Source organism: Talpa europaea (assembly GCF_964194135.1).
Source record: "Talpa europaea genome assembly, chromosome: 11".
In the NCBI taxonomy this organism is placed as follows: Eukaryota; Metazoa; Chordata; class Mammalia; order Eulipotyphla; family Talpidae; genus Talpa; species Talpa europaea.
The window spans coordinates 29,917,017-29,935,275 of NC_140078.1; the positions used below are offsets into that span (position 1 = coordinate 29,917,017).

An 18,259-nucleotide genomic window follows, 5' to 3' on the forward strand; every position below is an offset into this window, starting at 1 on the left:
CATAAGGATACTGGGAAATGTAGTTTACTGGTATGTCCAGGAAGGAAACAGGTTTTTGTGAACATTATAACAGACTCCACCATAATGTCTAAATGCTAATAATTTTTACACCCAGAAAAACATTCTGGTTTTGATTTCTCAAGTCTGTTTTAAAGCTCATGTAAAAGTATGTGTGTGTTACATGGCGCAGCAGACCTCTCTTGTCTCACTCACTGCTCCCCTCAGCAGTGTATTTCAGTCAATCCGCCAGTTCTACTCCCCACTCTGTCTCTAGTGAACCCTCTCATCCCCCTCACCTTGTGCCTGTACCCCAGTTCTTGTATGCATAAATAAATAAATCTTTTTAAAAAATGTGTGTTACAATGTTTTTAATTGTAACATACATTTACCTTTTGAGACACATAAGGGAATATGAATATGTCCAAGTGAAATGATAAGATGCCATGAATTTGCCTCAAAATCATTTGAGAGGAAGGAAGTGTATGAGAATATAGATGAGACAAGACTGACCATAAGCTTTGTTAGAAGCTGGGTTGACAAAATGAAGATTCGTTATTTTATATATATATATATATATATATATATATATATATATAAATCTCTCCTTTCTATTCTCCCCTCTCAAACAAAAGTATAGACAAGGAAAATATATGTACTCCATGAACAGCTGCCATTTTTTTTAATGAGATGTTAGGCCTAATTAGAATTTAAAGATGCTCAAGGCATCTTTAGAGCAGTAACTAACCCTTCCTTCCCTTAACAAGAACAAATATATATAATAATATATGACACATAAAATATATTAAATATTATGAAATATCATATACATTTGTATATAATATACATTCAATATATGTGTCATATATATAATATATAGTATAGGTTATATATATTATATTGTAAATCTCCCCATATGCAATATAAATCTCTTTATAATGTGCATATGCGATATATACTATGTATTATATAATAAATATCATATATAATTCAATAAATGTATAGTTATATAAATACATGTATTTTAAAATTTCCATAAATCTTTAAAAATACATGTATTTATATAACTATACATTTATTGAATTATATATGATATTTATAAATAAATAAATATTTTTTTAAAAAATTAAGTAAAAACAATAAAATTCTGACCATAATAAATCACAGAGTTCTCTTCATTTTTATTTACTTTACATGTTCTACCTTGTTACTAATTTCTCTTACTTTCTCCATACATTGCAGTCAAATAAGTTTGCCTGTAAAATAAGTGAACAGAACAAAAAAGAATCTAGGAGAGAAATGAGAGCATAGTGTAACCAAGAGACAGAAGAATTTACACTCATTGTAGTAATTAATATTCATTATAGGTAATTCTTTTACAGTAGGAAACTTTCTAAGGAAAGTTAAATTATTGGGTAGGGTCTAAATAAAAACCTCATCTGTTATATTCATTAATATAACAATTGAGCAACTTCTCTATGTAAGGCATCATAACCAGATTTAGAAATAAAATGACGGGGTAGGTGTCCCTGCCTGGAAGGTTGTACTTGTCAGGATATGTAATACTAGCTGCTATAACAAACATCCCAGACTCACAGTATCACTGTGTAAGGTTAAAAGCAGATATTTCTGGTTTAGTAATTCTCCTTGGAGTAGTAACTCACAAATTTGGGCTCTCTCCACCTTGGAATCCTTTTTATGGAGAAAGTAGAGAATAAGTATAAATGATCACTCGTGGCATTTTATTGGCAGACCTAGAAGTAACAGAGATCTTTGTAGCCCCACTTAGACCTGCTGCTGTGAACCCAGAAGAAAAGAACTGAACTCTGGGGAGGGAGAGGGACTGTGGTGTGGGTGAAATATATACTGTGGAATGTTCTATCACAAAGGTGATCTATGTCTGGGATACAGACATGCAAAGAGACACATTCTACTAGGAGATAGTAAGATTGATAACAAAGATATGAATAGGTGCTATGGGAACTCTGATGAAGGAAGTTAGAGTTTCTAAAACTTTCATCAGCTGTTGGTATGATTTCATAAATACACTTGAAAATTAATTTGTTTAGGCTGTTAAATTTGTGATTCTTTTTCCACAAACATTGTAAGTCTTGCTTATGACTTTAGTCACAGAGTATGGACATATATCAATACTAGTTGATACACGTGTGCTTACCAGAGTCATGTGCGCTCACTAGAACATAAACTCACCTGGAATTTGTATCTCACAGCGTGAAAGGATTTTAATAGGATTCATTCATACATTTGTTCAGCATTTTATAAAGACTTCTCTCCCTCAAATTCAATTTAAAAATTTTACAACATTTTACAAAGACTTTGATCTCCAAATCTCCCTTTACAAATTTACAAGAGTTTACACTCACTGCAAGGATTTCTTTCCAGCGTCTTTAGAAGTTATTTTTCCTTAGGATTCAAAAATGTTAATTTTAGACAAGAGGAAAGGCAGTTGAGGTTCACATGTGGGGACTATATGTGATGAAAATACAGGACACAGCAAGCCCCTGGATTCTAATTTAGACCAGGCTGCCTGAGGCAATTGGAAAGTCATTTGTCCCTGTGCACCCACATCATATTCCAGCGCTGCTGGATGGACAGCCTTAAACTTTCTCTGGTGCTAGGATTCTAGTTAGCCTTCATAATATATGTATTTCATCCAAGTGTTGATGCTCCCTCTCTCTCCCACTTTCTGAGTAATTTTAATTAGAAAACACACAGGAGGATCCTGGTGGGATCTCAAAGCTCCTAGGATGCCCTCTTTGATCTCCCATCTGAACCAGCCATGGTCTATTGTTTCAAATTCTTCCCCAGTGCTCCAGTTAACCATTATTGGCATTTTAGAGTGTGGATATTGCAGTAAGATGTCTGACAGCACCTAAAAATTCAAAGTAAGCACTCCTCTGAAACAGATCCTCTTTTTACACCCCCCCCCATTACTAAAAAGAAAAATACACTGTGTGCTCTATAAACAACGGCAAATTCATTAAGTTTGCTAGTTCTGGTTAAAAATAAAGACACCCAAAGAATCTTTAGAGAAGCAACTAGCCTTTCCTTCCCCTCACACAAATAAACCCAACCAGCTCACCAAACCTTAACCACTTCTAATTTAAATTGTACCAAATGCCACGGTGATCTGCGGAACTTTCGAATGATGAAAATGTTTCTTGTCTGATTAAGTCTCGGCTGCTGTGTCTTGCATGAAGGTATGAACTTGGAAGGTAGCTAATTTAAGTATCTTCAGTCTGTAGCAAGGAAGGAGCAGGAGCGCAGAACAGAACAGAAGAGGAGAGAACAGAGAGGGGAGCGAGGAGAGGGGCGTAGGCAAGAAAGGTTTATTTCATTTCAGTAACCAAGGGAGACCCCGGAGGACTGGAGTCTGGGAATCGGGATGAGCACGGCAATTAGTGACAGGGACGTGTGCGAACGCCTAGACCGAGTGCACCACTCACGGGAAGGGAAGGGCTGGGCCAGCGCGGGGGTGGAGGGAGGGAGGGAGCTGGGTGGGAGGCGGGGGAATCGCAGTATAAAAGGTCCCAGCCAAACAGCGCGTCCGCCACTCAGAGCCACTTTGGGAAGGCGGGAGTCGGAACAAGAACGCGAGGGGGAAACGAGAGATGCCACTGCAGTGATCTGAGCTCACCGCCCGCGCTCAGTCCGCTCTTGCGTCCGAAGTGAAGACCAGGAGCCCTCAGCTCGACCCACCAAGGCTTCCACTCGCCAGCTGCTCCTTTGCACGGCATGAGCGGCGCGCGGGAGCCGGAGGCTGCAGCGCGGTCATGAGGCGATGGCCCAGGAGCGGCGGCTGCGCGACGGCAGCCCCCAGGTGCCCTCCCGGCGCGGCGCCCCCGGGATGAGCCCCCGGACCCGCGACTGCTTAAGCTGAGATTCACGCTTAGTTACCCACCTACGCTCCGCGCGCCCGAGCGGAGGGCACTCGTCCGAGCGTGACACCTGCGAGCTCGACCCGACCCAAGCCCAGCGAAGCGGACTCGCCTTGCGCCGCAGGTCCCACCGGGAGTCTCCGCACGTGAGCGTATTTTGCGCTGGGAGCGGGCGATCCACAGCCCAGGACAAGTGTCAAGACTCTTCTGGAACGACACGTTATCGTCTCCCTCCATTCACACACTCACGCCTGCTCCAGACCAGGGCGCACAGTCCTAGACACCTGGCTTATCCGGAGCCCCCTCGGTTCTCCATGACAACTCCAACTCCACTTTGTCAATAAAGCTTCCCTAATTCGCCCGGGAACCCACACCCACCCACAGCCCCGAGCCTCAGTGCACACCCCGCTCTGCCCTCACCGACCACAGCGACCTCAGCAGCAGCGGCTCGTACTCGGCACACTCCGGCAAGCCGGCGCGGACTCCCGAGGGGCGCCCAGGTCACCTCCAAACAGTGACAACCCCCGTGTGCCCGGGAACCCCATCTGGAGCCGGTTCACCCCAGGATTCCACCGCGGGGCGGCGCGGCCCACGGCCCGGAGGAACTCGGGGGAGGCGGGGAGGTGGCTCGTCGGGTGAGTGGCTCCGGGCGGCAAGGGCGGGGGAGCCGAGCGTGGAGGTAACTCCGGGCTGCCACTGAAGCCCTCCTCCGCCCTCTCCTCCTCCTCCTTCTCTCCTCCTCCTGCTCCCCGCGCTCCTCTGGCGGCCGCTCCCGCTCCAGCTGCGGCGCCGCGGCCACATCTGGGGCGCCCATGTGCGCTCGGGGGCTTGGCTGCGCCCGCCCCGCCGCCGCCCCCGCAACCCCCTTCCCGCAGGGAGGTCCCCGGCCCGGTCCGGGTCCCGGGCAGCCCCCCGACCCCGACCCCGCCGCCGCCGCCGGGGAGCGCCGGGGTGTGCTCCGCAGCCGGCTTGGACGCCCCCGGCCCCGCGGTGGCTCCGCCGTGGTGCGGCGACGGCGGCGGCTCCTGCTCCCCAGGCCCGGCGCGCCCGGCCGCACCCAGCGCCAGCCCCGCGGGCTCCGGCAGCGGGGCCCCGGCGGGGGCAGAGGCGGGAGCCGCGCCGCCGGGCTCCCGGGCTCCGACTCCTCCTCCCCCGGCGCCACCGCCGCCGCCCGCCGCGCCGGGTCCTAAAGCCGCGCGTCTCAAGAGGATGGTGCGCCTGGCGGCCGAGCTGCTGCTGCTGCTGGGGCTGCTGCTGCTCACGCTCCACATCACCGTGCTGCGCGGCTCCGGAGCGGCGGACGAGGCGGACGCAGCCGCCGGCAAAGCCAACCGGACCCTGCTGCAGGTGAGTGCGCTGCGCTGCCGGAGAGGGGCGCGCGCGGCGGCCGGCCCCGGGCGGCGGGGTGTGGAGCGGGCGCGCCAGATGCTAGCGAGGAGGCGGGTCCCCGCCTCCCCGCCGTGGAGCAACTGTTTTGGCAGCAGTTTTGCTGGGGCAGCCCTTCAAAGGTAGAGACGAAGCCGGGGTCTGTGCCTGGAGGCTGAGCCCGGCTCCAGGATCTGGCAGACGTGCTCCTCCGGGGCGCTCAGAAATCAGGTATCTGAGGGTGCGAGGCTAGAGGTGGGAGAAGGAAGTGTGGCGTGTGTGTGTGTTTTCTTTGGGGTGCTGCCAGTCTTCGGTTGCCTTTTAGAGGCTGAGTAACATTGAGGGAGAAGGGGGTGGAAGGCGACTTTACAATAGGATGTGGTCCCCAAAGTTTAGAAGACAGACCATCCTGGACCCTTCGGAAGCAAGGTCAAGCGTCAGAAAATAACTTCCCAAGGAGGATGGGTAGACATCTCTTCCCACGTGTTTCCGGAGCCCCGGTGTCCCTCTGGGGTCTCTCCAGTCACCCCGGAGCTCGTTCACCGCGGAGGCTTTGAGTCCAGGCACCTGCCTTGTTTGGCGCAGGGTTATCTGTATTTTTAAAACTTATAGCAAAGTTCTGTGACCTTCACCAGAGGGATAGGATTCTGTTGATCTATCTCAGCTCCGAGGCAGAGGAAGAAATGCTAGTCGCGAGGGTATAGTGGGCGACAGACTCACGGTAGAGATTGACTGCGGCTGCCTTGGAAAGCGCCCTTCCTTGCGTTTAGAGGTGTGGCTGTAGGCTTGGAGCCTGGGTAGATGTCAGCAGGGATTTTCCCAGTAAGCAGCGGGGTTCTGTGATTCCTAAAACGCCTCCTTAAATTAGCCCCTCAAAATCTGTAACCTGCAATGTGGAGAGAAGCGTTGTTCATCTTCCCAAAGGACTTTACGATCTTTGACCCTGCTGATTCATGTTTCACATCTTTAGGTATGTTGTGGGAAAACTACTATTAAAAAGAGAAGAATTTACATTTAAATAGTTCCATAGTGCTTACTATGTGAGGCAATTTTATGTGCTTTGCAGAATTTAACTGATTTAATGAGATACTATACTGTTAATATGCCCCCTTTCAAACACAAAAACTGAGGTGCAGAGAGGTTAGGAAACTTGCGAAGGGTCACACATTGCAAACTATTGATTCATAATACCAAGTTTTCTCTCTGCCAAGGTGTCATAGATTCAAACACAAATTAAAAATCTTGTACACGAATACAAAACTCGGAATTGGAAAGAATACCCCTAGACCCCAAAGTCCTTTTAAATTTGGGACATTTATGAAAATGGCCTATCTTTTGGGGGTCCTCTCAATTTCTCCTGTGAGCAGACAGGTAGAGTGACAGAAGTTTTGTGTTTCCGAATTGAAGGTACCACCTTCTGTAGACTGTGGTGCATCTGCCAGTCTAACACTGTGGGAATAATTCTTAATATCTTCAAGATTTCTGGAAGTCATATTTTTTCATGATGCTTTCTTTCCTCGTGGACTCATGAAAAGCCATAAAAATGATGTTCTATGGAAAAGCAAATTTGGCAGATTTCTTTATGAGGTGTTTGCTATCATTAGAATAACCTGGGGTTGGCCTTTTTGGCCTGAACAGTAAGGTAATGAGAGAAGCAGCTGGTGGAAGTGGAAACTGCAAAGAGGAAGTGGATTAAATTCTCACAAGGGCCTTTGGATGAAGAGCTGCCCCAAGAGGGCAAAAGAAATGAGGATTCAAAAAGAGTAATGCTCCTAGGGGTATCTTGGATCCCAAGTAGTTACTAATCCACTAGCTTCAGTTTACCTTGTGATAATGTTGCCTTGTTCTGTCCATGCAGTATACTGATCCAGGCAGAATAATGAGTTTAACAGTTTAGTTTATATTTTGACTTTTTTTGGTAATTTGTTATTATAAAAGTTTTATATTCTGCTTGACTGAAGTTATCCTTTGGCCCTCTAACTCTATGAAGGCATTGCGTTTGAAATGAACAAGTTTGTACTGCCAAGGGAGGAGGTCTGAAAAGACATGTATTTGCCTCTTGTTTCCAGCCCCAGAAACTGGATTCACTAGTATCAGGCATTCTTGAAAACAAAACCAGGACCCTGTATTCTTTCTCTTTACTGGATGGTTTTTCACCCATCTTAAATTCTCTCTCAATCTGCTGACTCTATGATTACTTAAGCTGCTAAAATCATTCTTTGCAACTAGGAACCTAATCAATCCTTATATACATTATTTTCTTAGTATCTCTGCTTAAAACATTCTAGAATATGAAATTGACCGAAGAAGTACACCACAACTTAAAGTTGTAGTATATTTGGGGGGTCATTTAAAAAGTGATGCACCCTTATTTAAGATCTGCTGATTTTAACATGTCAAGGACATCCAATAAAATAATAGTAAGAATAAAGATAATTACTGTAGCTGAGATTTGTCAAGTGCCTTTTATATGTCAGGCAGTCTTCATAGCACTTCATATATATTAACATTTTAAATCTCCTTGAAAGTGCCCTGAATTATACACAGTCATTATCCCTGCAAAAAACAAAAAAACTGAATTAGTTAACTTGCAACTTCCAAGGGTCCGCAGGTAGAAGCTGCTTAATACTTTTTGTTAATTTATGGTGTTAAAAAAAATCTTTGAAGAAAATTTATATTCCAGTTCTTGGTAAAGTCATCATATCATGCTGGCTACAAGAGAGAAAAAGTCTAACAATTATAGTTTCAAGCACATATTCATGTCCTATTGTGTCAAATATGAATATATGTGTATATACATATACATATATACATTATACACACATATATATATATGAACATGATCTAACATATTTTTTATCAGTTTCAGCATACAGGAGGATATATCTTTTTTATTCCCCTTGCATTCAGTAAATAGCTTAACTTTTACTCAGTTCTTCAAGCAACGCTAACTTGTACTCAATACAAATGTGTTAATCTTTGTACTCTTAGGCTTTGTACTAAGGAATGTGAGATTCCTAACAAAGACCTATGGGATAGAAAGAATTTATATACCCATTTTACAGATGAGGAAATTGAAGCCCAGAATGAATTGACTAACTTGCCCAAGACCACACAGCTGTGGTGAGAGGGCCAGTATTCAGATCCAGGCAGGTTGATTGTGTAGTCCAAGCTCTTGTTCCAGTTCATCATCAAGTCTCTTCCAGCTTTGATTCAAGTCAGTAACTTTGACTCAACAACATTTTTTTTTTTGCTTGTTTCATGACTTATCTGACCGTTTTGAGGTACTATCTGCTGTTTTTACTGGACTTCTTCATAAATTATGGACAACTGTCCCACTTAGTTAATAGTACATAACAAACCATCCTAAAGCTTAGTGACTTAAAACAATCATCATTTCATTTTTTATTGAGATTCTATGTTAACAACATGCCCTGGGATCAGCTGGGTGATTCTTGTTCTGATCTTGTTCTTGTTCTGATCTTAGGGTTACTCATGTGGTTACAACCTGTTGGCTTGACGTGGGTTAATTGGTTCATGATGACCTCACTTGGTGTCTGATGGTTGCTGCTCTTTGTCACTTAGGCTCTCTCCACAGAGTCTTTCATCCTTGAGGGTCTGCACACAGGTCTATAAGGTGGACTCAAAGCAGCAAGAGAGTAAAGCAGAAATTGTAAGGCCTCTTGACCATTTTGCACAAAGTCACTTCCACCACATTCTATTGGACAAAGGAATTGCTTGGGCAGCTCAGATTCCTCCTTTATAGGAGAACCAGTAAAATAACATTGCAAAAGCTCATGTATACAGGATTGGGAGCAATTACTCCAGTCCTATCTTTGTAAAATATCCACCATGTTGACCTTTTATTTCATGTACTTTGTAAAAGTTTGACCAATCTTGTACTTGTCTTTTAACATTATTTTGGTCATGCAGAAACTTTGTATTTTAAATGTAATCAACTTTGGGTCTTTTCCCTTATGATTTGGTTTTCTTATTTAAGAAAGATTTCCTCAAGCAAAGATGGTCAAAACCATATTTTGTTCTAACACTTTCATTGACCATTTTTTGCTTAGAATTGCAGACTACTTTGCTTTCTATTACTATTATTATTATTTCCTACATCTTTGTTAATTTTTTGGACAGTATTTGATTTCTCCCCTTAGGTATAGTCCCTGTAGTTCTCCCTTCACCACAGCCCCTATGATCCATCACCATAGTTCCTTGTGTCCTTCCTTTCCCTTTTTTTGGCCCCTGACCCCTCAATTCTGTTGAAAATGATTATATATTTCATGCTTTCAATAGCTATATAATACTCCGTGGTATGTATATACCATATCTTGATACACTCATCCATCAATGGACAGTGAGGCTCCTTCCATATCATAACTATTGCAAATAATGCTTCTGTTAGCATTGTAGAATAGATAAGGGGGAGTTTATTAATACTTTCATCAAAAGTGGGGTTGCTGGATTGTACAGTATTTCTATGTTTATTGTTTAAGGTAAATCCAGATTACTTCCACAATGATGGACCATTTTACAATCCCACCAGTGGTGTAATAGGATTCTTTTTCTCCTCATCCTCTCTAACACATGTTGTTTGAAGTCTTTTAATACATGCCATTCTCACAGGTGTGAGATACTATCTCATTGTAGTTTTGAATCTGTATCTCTCTTATTAGAAGTGATGATGAGCATGCCTTTTGACCTTCTGGATATCCTCTTTGATAAATTATTCATATCTGCTTCCCATTTATTAATTTAATTATTTGTTCTTTAATGTTGAATTATATAATATGTTTATATATCTTAGCTATTAATTCCTTACCAGTTACCTTCTGTAAACATTTTTTTTTGTTCAATAAAGTGTCTCATTGTCTTGAATTTTCTTTCACTGCGTAGATTTTTAACTTAAGGCAATCTCAATTACTTATCTTTGTTTTTAATTTCCTTGCCACAGATGGGTTGAGTCCCCAAAAATATATTTATTGTTGGTATATTGGAACATATGGCCAATGTTTTCTTTCTTGTATTTTATTGTTGCAGTTCTTATATCTAAATCTTTAATCCATTAGAGTTTATTTGTGTGCATGGTGTTAGCAGGTAATCCAGCTTCATTTTTTTATGTGTGATTTTCCAATTTTTCCAACACTATATATTAAAGAGATTATCTTTTCCCCATTGTATGGTGATACCTGCTTTCATCATAGATTAGGTGATGGTATGTACATGAATTTACTTCTGGGTTTTTAATCCTGTCCCATTAATCAATGTTACCATTCTTAGGCCAATGCTATGTTTTCTTTTAAAGATTTATTTTTTATTTATTTAGGCATACAAGAACTGGGGTGTAGGCCAGAGGTGCAGGGGGTGAGAGGATTCATCAGAGACAGAGTGGGGAGCAAAACAGGTGGATCCACTGAAATTTACTGCTGAAGGGAGCAGGGAGCAAGACAGGAGAGTTCAGCTGGGTTAATCCCTGGCTGGGGATCTAACTCCTGTTGCAGTGGCTGGTGATAGCTTGATAGTGCTGAGACTTTAACCCCTGCACCTATACTGTTATAAATACTGTTGCTTTATAGTAGGATCATAGGAAATGTGATGCTTCCTTTTCCTTTTTTCTCATTGCTGCTTTTGCAATGTTTTATTCCCTTTTTTCTTGAATACATTTTTTGTTTAATATTAATATTGCTGCTCTTCCCTTATTTTTTCTTTTGATATTTGTGGTGATTTTTCCCCCAAGTTTTATTTTCAAATGTTTCTCTTCCTGTTTTGATTAAAATCTCTCTCTTTAATAACTAGTGGCTAATTTTTTTCCATGCAATACATAAATGAATTTAACTCATTTATATTTATTGTAATTACTGATAGAGTTCAAGGTTTTTTTCTTTTTGCTTTGTATTCTCAGTTTTCTGCTTTTTTTTCCCATTTTACCCACCCATCTCTGACCCTACAGCTATCTGTGTGACTTTGACATGAGTTAGCCTCTCTTGTCTAAATGTCCTCACCTGTAAAATAAATATATAATATCTACCTCCTAATGTTGCATTATAACACTGAATGCAAAGTGCTTTATTAAATGTTTTATGAGTATTTTATTTTGTTTGAGCTCCCTTACATTTTGAAAGTTTACATGTTCAGTTTCTGTTACTGTTAAACTTTTAACATATTTGAACTTAAATTTTTCTGTTATTCTACAAATACTATATAAATCAGTATTTATAACCTAGCCCACCATTGGAGTCTAACATGCCTTATCTTCCTCTTTTATAGTGCTCAAATTTTTATAACATCATCCAAATATTTAGCATTTGATTATCCCTCTTCCTTTATTACTTTCTCCCTTCTTTTTATTCTTTTTTTATTATATCCATATAAAGAGTCATTTATTAGCAGTTTTATTATGTTCTCAGTAGTTATTTTGACTTAACTATAAGGTTTGCTTATATACCTGCTGCTACTGATGCTGCTGTTACTCATGTCATATTTTTAGCCTTTATTTTACTGGAATATATATTTTTTATGTTATCTCAAAAAGGTATTATCAAAGGGAAAGGCTGAGATCCCAAGGTTTCAGCACATCTTTATTTGGTTTTTACACTTAAATGCTAATTTGGCTGTTGGCTATGTTCTATTTGTTTCCCCTCAGAATTCTGAAGATATAGTCTAATATTGTTATATCATTGCACATTTCAGTGAAAACTCTGATGCTATTTCTTTGGAGGTGATTTTTTTTAGAATGGAAGATTTTGGAATTTTTCTCTTTATCATAATATTTTGAAATTAAATCAGGTTGTATTCAGATTTAGGGTTTTAGTTGTTAGTGAACCCTTTCAATCTGAAGCCTCAAGTTTGTCTTTAGCTTGAGAAAATTTATTGGCAATTCCTTTGTTTGTTTCCAATATCCCTGTACTATCCTAGAACTCCTGTTAGAGTTCTAAACTAAATTGGAATTTAAACATATATCTTTCACATCTTTTAGTTTTTTTTCCTCTCATGTTTTCATCTTTTTGTGTTTTTTTCTAACATGTTTGTATCTTGGCACTCTCTTTCAGCTTTTGTAACCCCAGGGCTATCTTTTCTACTTTTTAATCAGTCTCTAGTCCTTACTTTCTTTTCTTAGATTCTATTGCCTCTTCTCTCTATTCTTTCTTGTCTTCATTTTTTAAAAGATTTTTTAATGAGTAATTAGCTTATAATAAATGAATGAATATTAAGTGTTCACTTCCAGTTTTGCCAACTATATATGCCTATGTAGCCACCATCAAAATTAGGAGATATAACATCCCCATCATCTCATTTGCACATTTATAAGCAATTCACTCCACATAGAGACAATCAATGTTTTCCTTCTATCTAAACAGATTAGTTATGCCTGTTTCACTTCTTCATGTAGATGGACTCGTACTATATGCAGTTTGGTGTGTGACAGCTTCTTTTGTTCAATGTAATGTTTTTGAGATTCATTTATGTCAGTGTGCATATTAGTAGATTTTTCTTTTTTATTGCTGAGTGGTAGTCCTTTGTAAGACTATCCTATGATTTATCCTTTTTCCTATCAATGGACATTTGGGTAATTTCCAGTGTTTTGTATATTATGAATACACCATGTTAACATTCTTTTATAAGCCTTTCTGAGGACATATGTTTTCATTTCTTGTGAGTAATTACCTAGTAGTGAAACTGACACAGCCTCTGTTCTTGATATTATTATGGGAATTCCCCTAGGGAAACCCTCTTTAGAGATCTTTATTTCACTTTCTCTATTATGTAATGCTTTTTACCTTCAGTTACCATTTGTTTTATCTCTACCAGAAATTATTTCTTCTTCTGTACGTAACTCCCTCTCAACTTTGCACTTCTGTTGTGAATTTATTTTTATATTTTGTCTGCCTTTTCAGTACAATTTTGACAAGGAAAAGAAGTAAATGAAAATACTTGGCCCATCACCTTTATCTGAAACACTAAAATTTTATTTCCTGTATACAAACCATAAAAAGTTTGATTATTTGTGCAACATCCACCTCCCACCCCCATTCAGTCTACTCGTCTTGTTCGAAAAGACATTGAGGCTTTGTCACCTTCAGAATTCATGAGCACTCTTAACTGAGTAAAGAAGAATCTATTTACATTTTTTAATGATTTATTTATTTATACAAGAACCAGGGTACAGGTCAGAAGTGTGGGAGGGTGAGAGAATTCACCAGAGCCAGAATGGGGAGCAGAACAGGCAGATAGACTGAAGACATTGCTGAGGGGAGCAGCGGGGCAGGCGCCATGTGGGGTTCTCCCTGGCCGGCGGGGAATCAAACCAGCACTGCAGAGGCTGTGGACAGCTTCACAGTTTGGGGCTCAACCGCTGTGCCACCTCTATTTACATTTTAAAGTCTACAAAGGAACAAATCCCACAACCATCTTCTATATTTCATACAAGTATCTTTTGAACATCCTTAATGTCAGAATATTCCTCCTCTGATAAGTCCTTTAAATCTTTTACACTACATCCTATTTCATGTTTACTTTTTCTTCCCAGTAATCATGAGCAGGTGACTGCCATGTTTTCATGAAGCATCTCATGCAGGATTTGAAAAATATTGTTTAATACTTCCTCTCTCTTCTCCAAGTCAATTATTTCAGTTTCTTTGATGTGTCATCATTGCTCTTACTATACAATGTTTTAGTGATTTCTGTGGCTCTTTTGTTTCTCTCTAATATTCTGAAAACATTTTCTGCAATCCTTGCCTTAGGATTTTATGTGTCATGAAGAAAAGGATGATGATGAATTCACTTTCTCCAGTAACAGCTAAGAGTAGATCTCTGTCTGTACTTATTGTCCAGAAGGTAGAATATTTAGGGTATGGGATAGGGGTGTCAGTTTAATGCACAGGATGATATACTTTGAGTTTAAAGAAATAGTGAGAGAGTATGTTACTAGGGAAAAAAACAAGTCTTATTTTGCATTTTATTTAAGCCTTAGCTGTACTTCCATAAGAACTTCATAACAAACTAGATACATAAAAGATAGCAAACTCATATATTTCTTTCTGTGGCCTAAGAGTCTAGAGGTTAGATGTATGCAATGCTAATAAAGCCAATATGCTAGTGCCCAGATTCCTCTTGGGACCAAACACTCTCTGCCCATTGTGTTTACTGGATTGAAACATAATCTTTCCCATTTCTGCCTTTTTTTTTCTCTCCCTTTACCAGAGCTTCCTAAGCTCATCTCTCAAATATACCATTGGCTCTTTGTCTCAGGGTTTACTTTTGGGGAAATGAAAATAAAACAAAGCACTGGTGATAGTGACCACTTCATTGGGTGGCAACCAGGTAGGAAGATACAGGTAGGTAGAGCTTATATGAACCATCAGTTACTTCTTGTAGTTAACAACAACAACAACAACAACAACAACAGAACCCTATTAGCTCCAGAAAGGAATGGACAACAAAAGAATCGAGCTATACTATGCCTTCCCAAAGCAGTTGGGGAGAAAGGAATCCCAAAATTATGAGAACTGGAAAGATCAGACCTAGGTACAGCCTACAAATTCCTGATGTTTATAGAGTTAAACGGTATTTTTTCCTGAGAGCCTGATCCAAGGGTTGTTTCCTATTTTATTTTAGGTAGGAGGATGAGAAACAATGGGAAGTCCTGAAAGGTGTGTGGGATTGTCATCTAATGCCTAAAAAGGCAGAGGCCAAGGTGCTTGGATAAATATAGTTTAGTATCAATTCCCCAAGTACAGACCAGCATGTGTCACTGTAAAGTTGTTTCTGTAAATTGAGTAGAAGTAAAAACAGTAGGTTAACTATCCCTTCTTCCTGTTGGTCTGACCCATGCACATTTTAATAAACTGAGTCACCTCACATAGAACACTGCTTCTGGGTCCATAGAAAAGAAGAGTGATCTTCAAGGTTGGCAATCTGGCCTGCTAGATTGGCAGTTTTGGACACACACCCCCAAGCCCCAGATGTTCAATCGCAGTGACCTGGAAAAAGGCGAATAGGATGTGAATGCAATAGTTCGCTTCCTGTTAAACACAACATCTCTCTTTTCAAAAATAACAAGAAGTAGATTCTACATGAAGGATGCAGTAATGCCACAATGGTGGAAATGGTGTCATAGCCCACCCAGGTGTTAACTTAATCCCACAGGTATCCAGATTCAATATTCATGTCAATACCAATGAAACAAAGAGAAAACATTCCCTGGCACCCATTCAATCCTTGGAGATAGTGATGGAGAGAGAGTAAGGGGAAATTGGCAGTCTATATGTATGTTTTTTTTAATATTGAGGCATAATTTACACAATGAACTGTACACATTTAAGTGAACAATCTTTGACACCCATAAAATCATTCACACCATTAAGATGTTGAATAAACTTATTTTCTCCAACAGTTTCCTAGAGCTCTTTTATGATTGCTCCCACATTCTACCGCAATCTCCAGGCCACTGCTGATCTGCTTTGTGTCACAATAGATTAGTTATTGCTTCTCCTTGATTTTTATATAAGTAGAACTACAACATGAAGACTAATATAAGACTTCTAGGTCACTTCTTTGCTCACCATAATAATTTGAAAATCACTCATGTTGTTTTGTGCATAAAGAGTTTGTTCCTTTTAGTGTCAATCAGTATTCTGTTGTATTATTTACTATGGTATATTATCCATTCATCTGCTGTAAGACATTTAGGTTGTTTTCAATATAAAAATATTGGAATAAAGGTGCTTTGAACATTCAGAACATGTGCTTTCTTTTCTCTTCTGTGAGTACTTTGGCTGGGTCATATAGTAGGTATATGTTTAGCTTATAAGGAAATTGTGACAGTCTTTTTAACATACTCACATAATGTGTTTAGAATTGTAATAACCTAGGGACACCACTGGAAAACATCAAATTTGAGTCCCACAATGATAGTTTCTAACAGTTAAAACAGGTGTGTGGTAAACAATATATTACAAAAAGCTAAAAGAAGGAGAGCAGATACTATTTGAAAGGAACTGTCTTATCTTTTCAAGATGCCCAAAGTACAAGTCTCATGAGGCTTATTTCCGCAGATGATGGTGGTGATTGTGGTCTTGATAATTTAGGAAAATTAGGTCTTGTACAAGAAAACAGGTTAGAGTCTCTGCTTCCTCTCCAAACTGCTGTCCAATGCCCCCTTCATTTTTGTCCCCATGTCCTACATAGTAGAAATTAAGAAAACCAGAAATAGATTTTGTATCTCCTGTGTAGGAACTCAGTCACATTGTGATTTAGAAATCTAGTACTGGTTTTGAGCCCAAAATTAATTAGAAGCCAGGAAATAGGAAGGGCAAAAATTAAAAAGGGAAAATTTCATTATTAAATGTTTTCAATTATTAGCCCTGGAAATGGCCTGACCTTGTGGCCACGCAAGACATTAGGAAAGTGCAGATCATGAGAAATCCATGCAGCATTTTCATGCAGGTCAAGGACTGTCTTTCCCTTACATCTAAGGTGGCACATCCACCACCTTGGTGCTCAACAGGTACAGTCATGGCCCAGAAATAATGAGGAGAAATTTGGGCTGACTTCTTGTCCTTGCACCCAGACTATGAGAGCTCATTATAAAATTAAAATTTCAGGCCCCACCCATAACTACTGAATGAACATCTACATTTTAACAAGGTCCCCAGGTTAATCATATGCACATTATAGTTTGAGGGAAGCTCTAGCCTTGATGTATGCTTTTCTTGCAATTTGCAGTCCCAAAAAGCACTCAGTATAGGTCAAGTTTAACTTAGCCATTGTCCAATATTGCTGTACCACAATAAGCATGGACTCTCATGCTCATGGGTTTGTTGGTCACATGGGTTCAGTAGATCTAGGCCAAGTTGACTCCAAGTTGCAGGGTGGTTCCATGTATCTGCCATTATCTGCAACCTACAGATTACCTGCCATGCATTTCTCTTGTCACAATGAAAAAACAAAAGGCAAAGTCAAGTCCAAATGGACAAATACTCTTTAACCTTTGCTTGGGTCATACCTTTTAACATCCCATCAATGAAAAGAAGGCACAAGACCCAACTGAGTGGCCAGAAGAATAGGCTTTGGATTAATTACACCTCCACTTCTGCTTCTCACTTACATACATACCGTTAGGCAAAAGTCTCACAGTTTTCTGCCTTCTGTGTCTTTTCAATAAAATGGGATAAAAGTTTAAGTGTGGGTGATGGTATTATAGAGTAGTATGTCCCTTCAATGAGACTTATCCCTTCAATGAGACTTATCTATCCTTATCTATGAATAGATACCCTAGTAAAATAATTCTACTAATTTTTGAAATTTGCCTTCATAATATCATGATGAGGAGGATGAGGATACAAAAACTAAATAAGCATTAGCATTTATTCTGTGCTGGCCACTGCTGTATGGACTTAGGATTTACTCCTTTAGCTCTCATAGTAGCCCATGGAAATTAACTCCACTTTGCAGAGAACTGAAGCAGAACAATGTCATGAAATTGAGGTTTAACATTTGATTGTGCTGAGCACCTCATATGGAGGGAAACATCACAGAACTGATGCAGTCCAGTTTGACTCCATGAGGCTGACACACGTTCTGCCTCATGTCCATCAGGGATGCTTCTAAAAAGGCTATTCGTGGCTTCTTTGAGAAGGCAAGGAAAAGGCAAGTGTGGCCATAGCAAAGAGAGGGCAACAGGCCATAGCAAAGAGAGGGCAACTGGCCTCCTTGTTAAACGGAGACTTCCTCACCACCCACACCCTATGCGAACACGTCCCAGGAAGGAGAAGCCTAGTGGTTGTGCCGCATGTTTCCAGGGGGACCCAACCATCACCTGGGGCTATGCTGTGGAGCTGCTGCCAGTATGGCTCCAGGTCAGAGTTGGGCCAAAGGAACCTGCCTCTGAGAATTGAGAGCTGAATAAAAGCTGGGGTTTGCTCCATCAGCATGGGGCTCCACCCACCGAAGTTGTTTCTGAGTCAAGATACACACGTCCCTCTCTTCTTCTT

General features: G+C 40.7%; 1 protein-coding gene across 1 annotated transcript in view; it reads left to right on the top strand.

Moving 5' to 3' along the window:
• Positions 1-4,946: 4,946 nt before the first annotated feature.
• The window catches only part of ISM1 (isthmin 1), a gene marked incomplete at its 3' end in the record, with an annotated part of 77,808 nt that continues 64,495 nt past the window's right edge, over positions 4,947-18,259 (top strand). Inside the window, exon 1 of the mRNA XM_084247335.1 lies at positions 4,947-5,243. Coding sequence (XP_084103461.1) covers positions 5,106-5,243 — 138 coding nt within the window. The 5' untranslated portion in view covers positions 4,947-5,105. The remainder of the gene's footprint in view (positions 5,244-18,259) is intronic.